Source organism: Vipera berus (assembly GCF_964194415.1).
Source record: "Vipera berus genome assembly, chromosome: 5".
Classification (NCBI taxonomy): Eukaryota; Metazoa; Chordata; class Lepidosauria; order Squamata; family Viperidae; genus Vipera; species Vipera berus.
Genome location: NC_138207.1, coordinates 93,873,223 through 93,885,379, shown reverse-complemented (window position 1 = coordinate 93,885,379; position 12,157 = coordinate 93,873,223). Strand labels below are relative to the sequence as shown.

At 39.6% G+C, this 12,157-nt stretch overlaps 1 protein-coding gene across 5 annotated transcripts in view; it reads right to left on the bottom strand.

Annotated features, from left to right (window-relative positions):
- Positions 1-12,157, bottom strand: part of SEC24C (SEC24 homolog C, COPII coat complex component) — a 62,153-nt gene that overhangs the window by 6,537 nt on the left and 43,459 nt on the right. For all 5 annotated transcript variants that reach the window (XM_081328684.1, XM_081328687.1, XM_081328683.1 and 2 more), the window contains 10 exons: positions 11,529-11,653; positions 11,023-11,214; positions 7,888-7,981; positions 7,288-7,404; positions 6,308-6,478; positions 5,751-5,847; positions 2,822-2,967; positions 2,165-2,303; positions 1,706-1,824; positions 26-205 (listed from right to left, as the gene is read on the bottom strand). In XM_081328684.1, coding sequence (XP_081184810.1) covers positions 26-205; positions 1,706-1,824; positions 2,165-2,303; positions 2,822-2,967; positions 5,751-5,847; positions 6,308-6,478; positions 7,288-7,404; positions 7,888-7,981; positions 11,023-11,214; positions 11,529-11,653 — 1,380 coding nt within the window. The remainder of the gene's footprint in view (positions 1-25; positions 206-1,705; positions 1,825-2,164; positions 2,304-2,821; positions 2,968-5,750; positions 5,848-6,307; positions 6,479-7,287; positions 7,405-7,887; positions 7,982-11,022; positions 11,215-11,528; positions 11,654-12,157) is intronic.

The window sequence follows — 12,157 nt, the reverse complement described above, 5'->3', positions numbered from 1 at the left end:
TCTTATCATATTTAGAAGCACTCACCAGTGGTATCAGTCTGGGATAAAAGAAAACGTGCGTTTCTGCAACATCCATAGCACTGATTAGCTGGCGGATGTAGGACCGATCATCAGTGGTGACCTCAGACCCGGGCTGGAGCACATCACTTTTCAAAACACAGTTCAAATATACAGGGAGAAGTTTCATGCATTCAGGAAGAATCAGCTAAAAGTGACAAGAAATTAAACAAAAATAATTCATGGGGAAGGAAAAGGACAGTATATTACTTTTGGTTTTGTACAAATTCATCCATGCCACTCATTTTGGCTTCAATGAAAAAAACCCACACTATAGCTAATATTCAATTCAATTCTAGCCTTGCAATTTATCAAAGACTGCAGCCATCTCATAAGTCTGTATTTAGATACAGGTGGCTCTTTTATGACTCGTGGACTTGAACTCCCAGAATTCCTGAGCCAGCATGGCTCAGCTTGGAAACCTCTCCCGTGAACCATACAATACTTAATATTCCAACAAGCACTTTCAACTACTATGACAATATCCCTTGCATTTCCATCTTTGGTAATTGGGGAGATACAGCTGTGGAAATGTATGCCTTGGGTATTTCAGAATTGTTGTTTTCTGCAATTTAATGGTGAGTGGGCTGTGCAAAAGAAACAGGTAGTGGCTGCAAATCATGTTTTATTAAAGCCCATCAATGTATGAACAGTTTTTCAAATTATTTCCATAACTGAGAATCTGTGTGGTGTTAAGGATTAAGGTATAAGACTGGCTCTGAAAAGACCTTCACCTGGGGCCAATCATTCTACTTCAGCCCAACCCACCACCAGTGTTAGAGTGCCAGGCAAAAAAAACCAGATCCACATGTAGAAGTTCCAAATTACTGCTTTTTCCTAATATACACAGGAATTTTCTCAGACTCAGCACCAAAGTAAGCTAGATAAGGTTTAACGCATTCCAGGGTGGTTGGACTTTGTCTTCTTGTAGTTGCTAGGGACTCTAAGCTAATCCTTCCATTTAACTCCTCCCCCTGGCTCTGCTGCTGTCTTCCCTATATAGTTAGGGTTAGATGAAAAAGTGGGGAAGGGAATACTGTTTATCCTATCTTCAGCTTCTGTAGGAAAAATGGGATATAACAATCAAATGCAATATGATATGAATACTGTCCAAAGTGTTTGTGTGTACCATTGCAAGAGAAACCAGAATGGACTTTTGTTGATTAAATAATGTACTCAGGTAGTCCTCAGCTGACAACTTAGTGTCTGTTTGAAATTCTGACAGATCTCCCCAAGGTTACTTATGACCTGGATTTGAAGTTTCAATGGCTAACCTCCCTCCCCCATGATAACATGCTTGCATTTTGGGTGCTCAGCAACTTGTCCGCATAATTTACGGCTGTTTGCTGTGTCCTATGGTCACTTGATCATGATTTTTTACCTTTTTTTTGCCCAAAACTGGCCATTTATTTTTGGTTTCTGGCAAAGTAAAACCCACTGTAGATTTGCTTAAAAACTGCCATGTTTTCGTAATGATGGACCTTTGCTTAATGACCATGGTGATTCAGTTAATAATTTTCACAAAAAAGATTATAAAACTAGGTGCAATCATGTGATGAACTGCCTAAGAATTGACGTGACTTACGACCACTCTCAGTGCCCTGATTCAGGATTAGTATCCATCATCACATCGCATTTCAGGAGTTACCTGTCCAGCAGAAGAAGGGCTAGCACAGTTCTTCCGATAGCATGCTAAGATCTGGGCACACTGACTGATCAACGTATCTCTCACGGTCTTGACTGGATTGTTCAGTACTCCACGATATGCTTCAGGGGGGAAAAAAGTCCCTGATTAGAAAAACATTTAGCTAAGCTATTCATCTGTTAAAGGAAAATATGAACAGTCACTGGATATGAAATAGCCATCAAATAAATATCATAATAAATAAATAAATAAAATAATGAAGGCAACCAATTGTATTCACACTGAGTTTCACTGCCAGTGTGCTCTTATCTCTTGAAATCAATGATTTATTTCCAACTCCGTCTGCAGCACTGGGAGAATCCAGGAAGATTTTTTTTCTTGCAACCTGTCATTAAAAGCTTTTTGTGCTCTCAAAAGACCAAGATTTCCCTCTCCCTGAAACAATGACAAGATTGTCCTTACCAAGTTTAGCCAAAAAGTTGATCAGTGTGTCTGTCTCACAGTTCCTATAAAGGTCAGCCAGCTGTGTGCAGCAGTTCAGGGAGAGATTGTGAATGCGCAGGCGCCTCTGTCCTGCACAACTGGTATATAATACAGCACACTACGTGAGAGAGAGATTTATAAACAGAGCTATTAAAATTTGAACATCAAGGATTACAGTCAACTCCTAGTTTCCCATTACTTTCTAGTACTGCTTTTATGAACAAACATTAGATACTCCTGGATTGAACTCTCCATCTCTTAAGCAAAACTTACATCAGATGGGAGGAATTCTTTTCCTATGTTCTTGGGCGGCCCAAGATCATACCAGTGATTTCAATGGGTACTGATGATATACTTCAAATATGTTTAAATTATTTGGTGTCTGTGTGTGTATGTTTGTGTGTGTGTGTGTGTGTGTGTGTGTGTGTGTGTGTGTGCATAGAACCAGGAAAAAGAGAGCCTAAGATCTTAAACTTACCCACTGAATGGATCATTTTTAGCCCTCACACCTGTCCACCAAGAAAAAGTATGCATTTTGTCCTAAAGAAAATTGGTTGCCATTCGACTACAGAAAAAAAGATATCCTCCCCCAAAACCAGTCTGCATATTCAACAGCATCCTTTAGACAGGAATTACCTGGAGTAAGGCTCCACTCTCTTCTCTTAACTTGTCATCGTGTTTAAATTCCACAGTGATTGTTTTGTCACAGTCTAAACCTGCTAATTCCACATCTGTTGTATTGCTCATACAGAAAGCTCCAAAGAAGTCTGTTGCTCGAATACCTAGAGAAAAACAATAACAAAAATTATTCAAGATGAAATCTTTTAAAGACTGGGTTCATATATCACACTGAAGTCAACCTTGGGCTTAGGGTGGTGGAGAAATCAGTAATTCTTGCTCAACACATTTTTTTTGGAAGATTCGAGGCATCAAATAGCCCCCCTGCAAGGAAAGCTGCGCCCCTAAGCACTGATGAGCAAGTGCTTAGCTTTGATGTTACCTTTGTCAGGAGGACATGTTCTTACAGATATTTTCAATCTTTCATTGCAGCAGGCAAGTGGTCTGTCAGAACCCATTCCTATTTCATTTCATTTCATTTCTATCTATCCTCTCTGATCTAAAATCAAATCCCACCTTCCCCTGGGTTCTGCCATACTCCCAAGGGGGAGGGGGGATGTGCCTGCAGGGCTATTACTTTCACTTCCTCTATTTGCTCCAATGTAATACTTTACTTTGTTTATTGGGTCTCTATCCTCCACCGGCTAGCTGAAATGTAACAACTTGTTTCCTGCATTCTCTCTCTCTGTCTGAACTCTATCTTTTAAAGTTCTGTCAGTTAGAACAAAGGAGGAATAAGGAATGTAACCTCTGCTACAATGTAATCCTTTACTTTGTTTATTGGGTCTCTATCCTTCACTGGCTAGCTGAAATGTAACAACTTGTTTCCTGCGTTCTCTCTCTCTCTGAACTCTATCTTTTAAACTGTCAGTTAGAACAAAGGAGGGAATAAGGAATGTAACCTCGGTGCCTGGTTTATGTCTACGCTCTCAGAGGAAGGTGTGAAGAAGCCTCGGACCCTCGCTGTGTGAGCTGGAGACAGGCCGATGTTATCTCCCCGTTTCCCACAACAGACTTAACACTTGGGGATTGGCCATCCCACATTGGGCAGTCAATCTGTGGGGTGGGGTCTTGTTTGGGGATACTAAAATCTACTGCGCTGTGCGGGAAATCTCAGATCCTGTCTATTATATCTGCTATTGGAAGAAATTGTTTCCAAGAGTTCTGCTTGCTTAAGATGAGGAGTTGAAGTGGGTCCTGACATGGTCCTTCCTGTTTTAGGACTACAATTATTTTGTCAGTGCCTAAAAAGTTTAGGATTACGGATCTTAACGATTATCTTTAGGTTGCACTTACATCCATCATTATGAAATGCTTTGAAAGATTGATAAAGGATTTTATTTTATCAAGCCTCCCTCTACTATTTCACTCACTTCAGTTTGCTTACTGGGTAATCACTCCACAGAGAATGTTATTTCCTCCAACTGAGCTTGGCAGACTTGGAGAAAAGAAATACTCATGTGCGAATGCTGTTTGTTGATTTTAGTTTGGCATTTAATATGATCATTCCTCAGCATTTAGCAGACACATACTGGACCTATTAGGTTTTAATACCCCTTGTGCATCTGGATTCTTGATTTTCTTACTGGTAGGCCCCAGTATATGCAAGTTGGGACTAATATTTCTAACACCACTTTCTTGAGCACAGGTTCTCCTCAGGGCTGTGTCCTAAGACCACTGTTGTTCATCCTGTTTACCTATGGCTGTTATGCTACGTTTGCTACCAACCATATTGTGAAGTATGCAGATGATACAACATAGAGGGCCTTATACAGGATAACAATGAAGGTGCTTACAGGAAGGAGGTTGAAGGTTTGGTGGACTGATATAATAAGAACTTGGTTCTGAATGCAGGAAAAATAAGAGATCATTGTCAATTTCAGAAAAGGCAGGCACAACCATATACCTCTGTGTATTAATAACTTAACTGTGGAGGTAGTATCAAGTTTCTGGGTGTGCAGCTCACGAGCAAGTTAGCTTGGTCACTCAACAGTAAGATGCAGGTGAAGTGGGCATCGCAGTGCCTGCATTTTCTGCATCATATGAGAAGAGCACATAGTCCTTCCCCTGTCTTTACCATTTTCTATAGAGGGACAATTGAAAGCATCCTGTCGTGTTGTATCACTGTTTGGTTTGGAAGTATTACTGTTTTATACAGGAAGGCTGTGCAGAGTGGTGAGGATGGTGGAAAAGATTATTGGAAATTCACTTCCTTCTATCCAGGACATGGTATATAAGAGCTGCCTGATCAGGGTATTGTCAGGGATGCTACACATCCTCTGCATGACTGGTTATCTGTTACCTTCTAGGAGGCGGCTTTGAGGTGTCTGAAGCACAACTACATTCTGTAATAGCTTTGTACCATATAGTATCAACTGTGTTAACTCTATGTGTATGTATGTGTACACACACACACACACACACACACACACTTCTGAGAGCAGGCATTGGAATTGCATTTTATGTGTGCCATTGTGTACACAGAAAAGTGACAATAAAGGTTATCCAATCTTTTATCTTATCTTGTCTTATCGATCTAAGTCAGTCCAGTGAGTAAGCAAAGATGAGAGGCAGGACCACTGCAGGGTAAGTACACAAAGTCTGCAGCTACACCTTAGGTATTCTCATTCACTGTAATGGTATGTGGGAATGACCTTGGGAGACAGGAGAAAAGACAGAGCCTAGACAATGGCTTGAAAAATGAAATCTGAGTCTGAAGGAGGTATGAAGGGGGAAGAGAAAGCATCTCAGAAGGGACCCTCCCTATTTTCCAGAACAGCAAAAAATAAAGGAGGTGAGAGATACTTGCAGACTTGAAAAATTCTGTTATTGTAACCTTACAATAAGGATGTTAGTATTCATAATTGGTGTTTCTTCTCTGGATCACTTCAAAGGGCTGACGTTTACTGATTAGATATAGGTTATAGATATATAGATATGTGCTCACCTGTGCTAGTACGTACTCTCATCACAGCATCAAATCCAACTTCTTTTTGAACATCTCTACGTAAATCATTCAAGAAGCGTTCCTGATCTGTTTCCACCTAAAATACACAGTCAACATGCTTCACATGGTGGACACACAGGTGATTTCTAACAGAGGCTGAACAGCATTCCAAATAAGACCATTGCCTCGTACCTCCAGTTTATGCAGGATCTAAACTCTAAATCACTTAGAAATTCAGAGAACACATTGTTGCTGCTTTAAAAAAGAATAATCTGCAGTATATACCATAGTCTACAAGTCCAGAACTTTTATTTTTTCATGCAAGGTGCCTAAGCCATCTAAATCAACAGAAATCCATCTGAATTCAAAATTATGATGTGAAAATCAACTTCACTGTTGTTTACTTTTTAAAGTGTATATTGACTCCTACTGAACTAACCTGAGCTAGTACTAGTAAAACTGGCTCCTGAAATAGTTTTATTACTTGTTCTCTCTCCTTTGAGACTATAATGGCAGCTATATAAATGAACAGATGTTAAAGCCAAGACAAACCATACCTGAAAATATGTGTATTTATAAATGGAGCCACCAGTCTGATATGGAACAACCCCCAAGGTAGCTACATCCAAATACTGATTTGGGAAAAGGAAAAGGTCCACACAGCACCCTTGGGCCACACAGTCCTTGGCTAGGTTGTTGTAGAAATTTGTCTGAGGCTGAAACAGAGTCTAAAGCAGAGAAAACGAATAAGCAGAGAAGGCAGAAAACAGGATAATTCTTGAACAATGCCAAAAATCCCAGTTTAGAATTATCTCTATATCTCCTTTGTCCTAAATATGCGAGCAAAAATAAAAAGTAAAACCAATTAGGTAGTATACAATTTCCTGTCTATGAGAGGCAGTTTCGTCTAGTGGTTAAGGCACCAGGGTAGAAAGCAGGAGACTGAGTACTAAGCTTTTCCTGTTTCAGGAATTTCATTCAGAGAAGGAGCAATTTTTCCCCCCTTTATGTTATGGTGGGAGGGGGGCTTTAATCAGTGAAGATTTCCAGGAAGAGAACCTTCTTTATTGGTTCCTTTTGGAACATTCTCCCATCCCCTCAACTCTGAAGTGAAGAGGCCCCCCACTCTCCCAGCCTTTCAAAAATATTTGAAGACCTGGCTCTGCCATCTCGCTTGGGCTCACACAGGAGCATGCAGCCCTGGGGCTGGTTAGCAATCGGAAGGCCCTCCCTCTCCTTTTAATTATCCAATATCCAATTTTAACTATCCTTGCCTGTATTTTAATTTTTTTATATTCAAGATTTTATGGTGTTTTTTTATTTTGTTTGTACACCACCCAAATCCCCTGTGAGGGAAATGAGTGATTTCTAAATGTGATAATAAACAAACGAACCTGATTCAGGTTGGGATGATGGACAGATCATAGCAGTGGGAAGAGTTGGGGGGCAGGGAAGGCACAAAGCAATTAAGGAGACATAAGAAATCATAATCAGACTTCCTGCCTTAGCCTACTTCTGTTGGAATATGATCCTTTACCTTTTCTTTATCAGTATTCATCAGTTTCTTGTCGTCTCTATTCTTCAGCTTCCCTGGAGCCTCTGCTATAGGCAGTGATGTGTGAAATATGAAAAGCTTGCCAGCACAGTCTGCAGCCTGTAAACAAACATGGAAGGATCCTTGAAATGACCATTTGAGACTCTTTTGTCCTTAAGAGCCTCATAGACCCCTTCTCCGTGCCACCATTTATATTAATATGTAAAAGACTCTTCAATGAAAAGTAAACGTAGCTCATCTTTTCAAGTGATCCATCTTTTACAACCGCCACTTAACATACCGATCTTATTCCCAATGTGCTGCAAAAAAAATAATTTTAAAAATCCAAATATCAACATTTGAAGTGCTTAACTTATCTATATTACTCAAAATCCTCTGCATTCACATTAGATTATTCTGCCTGATAAATGTTACCTATATAACATTCTATATGGTTCAGTTACCCCATAATAAATAAATTGGATTCAGCACTTGATATAGACTGCTGCTGTCTTGAGATGTTTACAGAATATTCAAAAAGGGGGGGGGGGACTGAGAAAAAAATCAAGTTAAATTAAGGTGCTGAGGAGCATAAAAACTAACCTTTAGAGCTTCCATGCCAGCCTGAATCACTGGAGCAAACACTGTTTCTGTTTCTCTTGTATCAGCAAACATATCTGGGATCTGATCCAATAGGCTGCAAAATGATGAAAATCAAAGTCAAAGGTTATAGAAACCTCAACAAGTTATTTCTTATCAATGAGGATCAATGCTTTCAAGCCAATTAGAACTTTTGAGGGGGGGGGAAAAGACCTATTTCTGGAGAAAGGTAAATAGTAAATAGTCCACTAGCCATTGTTGACTATAGGAGACAGCGCTCATCTCCGTTTCAAGGCTATTGAGCCAGCACTATCAAAGGCATTTCTGAGGTCATGTGGCCAGCATGGCGTCACGGAGTGCTGTTACCTTCCTACCAAAGTGGTACCTATTTATCATCATGTGAAGCTTGGGTCTCAAACTAGGCTGCCAGCTTTCCAGTCAACAAGCCAGCGTCTTAACTGTGATCCACCACACTGCCCCATTTCTGGAGTAGATCAAGTTTATGATATTTTTGTATCTGCCTAATTTTGATCTAAACTGAAGGGTAGAAAGCCTATGCTTCAGTATTTAAATTTGCACTTTTGGTCTATAAAGCAGGCTGGGAAACAAGCATGGAAATAATTACACAAATTCAGGCTGTATATGCAGGAACTGATCAAAAGCAGCAGCACTTTTCCACAATTGCTCTCTTAAACTAAAGCTTCTCTCCTCTTCCAATTCAGAGATTACTGTACTTTTGCTTGATGCCTTTAATTTTAAGAATAAACTCATGTTTATTTCTCTCAATTTTCTCCAACTTCAAGTTAATAGAGTTGCCACTTTTTCTAAGTTAGATACTGTTTTTTGGTTTACTGTAATAACGAGTGAAACGGCCCATTTTATTTATGCAAAATGAAAGCAACTGATTTAACAAATCAGAAGGCACTAGTGCAGCAAATGAGAACAACAACAAAATGGTCGTATTTCTAGCAAAAACAGAATAAAAATAAAACCTATGCAAAGCTCAGAATGAGTGTGATTCTTAATCCTGACGAGAAGATGACAGCACCTTCTTGAAGAAAGCCCATTCTTTGTTGTGGGTGGAAGAACTGGGAGTGTCAACCCTGCCCCCTCTATAGGGAGTCACAAACTCATAACGCTTTACATGATTAAGTACCTTGGAAGTTCTACACCTCTTTTATGTACAGCTACTATTGTCAGATAAGCATGATTCAGTTTCTCTGAACATAGCTAAGTTTTGTTACACTGTCTATAAATAAGGCAAACCTCGATCACTCACTGATGATTTCACCATCAATGGTAATATATTACTATGCTCTGATTTGTTCAGTTCTATCCAGTTTTTATTTATTTTGTTTTAATGTTTAATTTTTTGTGCAGATCTGTGACTGTAATAAAGATTGATTGATTGATTTGATTTGATTGGGAGAATCAACTCAGCAAACATATTTGAATGCTAACTTCCTCAATCCAGATATTTGTTCAGGAACAATATTGTATATTGTATGCAAAGTGGTTTCAAGGACCAGAAATTAATTCAAATTACCTATAACAAAATAATCAATCTCACCAGTTGAAAACCACAAAGCAATGTTTGATATTTCCACTTATATGTGATCCAGATAGTCCTTCAGTTCTTTTGAAGTGATGACGGACCTCCCTAGAGCTACTTATGACCCATTTCCAAACTTACAATGGCTGCACCCCTATGGTCATGTGATCACATTTTGGGTACTTGACAACCAGCTCACCTTTACAGCTGTTTGCAGTGCCCGACGGCCACATGACCAGGATCTGTGATATTTTTTTTGCCAGTTTCCAGTGTTTACCTCTGGTTTCTGGCAAAAAAAATGCTTATTGACAAAAATGGATTCATTTAATAACCATGGCATTCAGTTGTTTTATTAAGTATCTGCAGGACAATTGGACTGATCTGCTGAAGTGGCTTACAACAATGCAGTACACTCCAGCACTGAGTTCACTCCTTTCCAAGTGGCTAATGGCCAGTGTCCTTCCTATGCGTAAATTGCTTGCCACCGACCCTGCCATTCCTTCACTAAAAGAGTGGGTTCACCAACTGCAGAACATCTGGCCAGTAGCTATCAAAGCCCTGGATGAGGCTAGGGAAGCTTATAGCTGACAAGAAAAGAATGGAACTTAAACCTTTCCATGTTGGAGAAAAGTTTATCTCTCCACTAGATTCCTACAGTCATTGCAGCCATCAAAGAAGCTGGGACTGAAATTTACTGGTCCATTTCCTATTAAACGCATTATCAATCCTGTTACGGTGAAGCTGGAACTTCCTAAGAGCCTGAGACAAATCCACCCACTTTTCCATTGTAGCTTATTTAGTCCTGAGGTCACCTCCAAATTAAGACCTCAGCCTATTATGATTGAGGGCGAGCAACACTCTGAAATCAAGGATATTTTAGATTCTGGCAAACATCACAGATTCACACAGTATTTAGTGGCCTGGAAAGACCTGCTTGCTGCACAGAATGAGTGGGTTTATCAGTAACATGTTAGGTCCCCTATCCAGACAAACTTGATTAATGTGTTTCTTTTTGAGGTTTTTCTCTCCTTTCTGTTTTGTTTTTCAGGTGGATTTGTCTTTTTATTGGGGGGGGGGTGCGAATGTCAGAGCCCCTCAAATGTATTTGCCTTTAATCCTTCCTTTTCTCTCTCTTTTGCTTCTGCCTATTGTTATCTGCTTTGTTCTACTCTGTGCGAGATGCCCTCCCTCAGACCTTGCTTTGCTCTCTTGCCATCACTAACTCTCAATAAAAAATCCTTTTGAGACAATGGCTGTTTCAAGAGTTCTGCTTTCTTGGGAGATGTAGTTGAGGCAGGTCCTTACACATGTAGTTGCACTGTCCTGGGGTCATATGATCACCATCTGCAACCTTCCCAGCCAGCATCAGGTAAGCAAAGTCAATCAGGGAAGCTGAATTTGCTCAAAAGACTGCATGGTCACTGTTAATGCAGTGATTTGCTTAGAAATCATGGCAAAAATATAGTAAAAATGAGTACAATTCACTTAGCAACTGACTTAGCAATGGAAATTCTGGTTCTAATGGAGGTCGGAGACTAACTGCATCACTCTGTTAATGCTCATGGTATAGGCTGAGTTTTGCTTACCTGGTAAAAACTGCACGAGACTCATTCACTTTCACAAGAAAGCCATCAAGCAAAGGTACAAACATATCTGCTATGTCTGAAACAACCATCATTTGCGGCTGTGCCAGGGAGCTCTTGACATTATAGAAGTGTAGAACTTTGTTGTAGGTGACAAAACCCACACGGATGGCTGATTCGTCCATAGTTCCTTCTCTGTTAAAAAAAGGTGTTATAGTAAAAAAATGGGCTTGCAAAATCAAACTGAAAAGCAGAAGTACAGCAGCATCAACAGAAGATTGTATCCTAATATCTACTGACCAAATTCCAAGTTTGAGAATGCAGCTGGGAAGTCCTTTCATTTTACAATTACTTGATTGAAAGACTGATTGAACTGTTTTACTGAGGTAATTCCATAAGCAGCACTGAAATCGGTTGATTATAATCAACATTTATTATAAAAAATTTGTTTTAGCATTAATCTAATTTCAAAGGATCTCTCGTGACCACTGTCTTATGTGAGCAGGTACCTGGGGAGGTAATCCAGGAGGGTCTTCAGTTCTTCACATATCAGTCTGACCAAGCCACTCCGCACTGCATTGTATGACACATCAATCATGAAAATAAAAGCAGGAGGGTTGGGATACTTGTTATTCTGCAAGAAAGGAACACGAGCACAATTATTCATCACACATTACTGAGTCGTTTTCCCATCATCTATGTCTTGAAAGAAGCAAGCTTTAACAATGTTTCTGCCTAGACTTAAAAAAATACAAATACAATTCTTACAGTTTTCCAGTATGATTAGCATTGTATCAGTGTTTATCAACTTGGGCAACTTTAACATACTGTGGACCAACTGTCAGAATTCCCCAATATAGAGGTCAGGGTAATTCTGGGAGTTGAAGTCCACGCATCTTAGAATTATCAAAGTGGTGAAACACTGCATTTTATTTATTTTATTTATATCCCATTTATATCCCGCCCTTCTCCGAAGACTCAGGGCGGCTTACAATTTAAGCACAAACCAATGTGCTTAGCAATCCTGGCAGCCCTTAATTTTTATTTAAAGTGTGGGCCTCTAGATTCTGCAGATCTAATGTTACAGAAGTACATCTCCCCAATATAAAGGCTAATCCAAATTCATTAGAGCAATCTT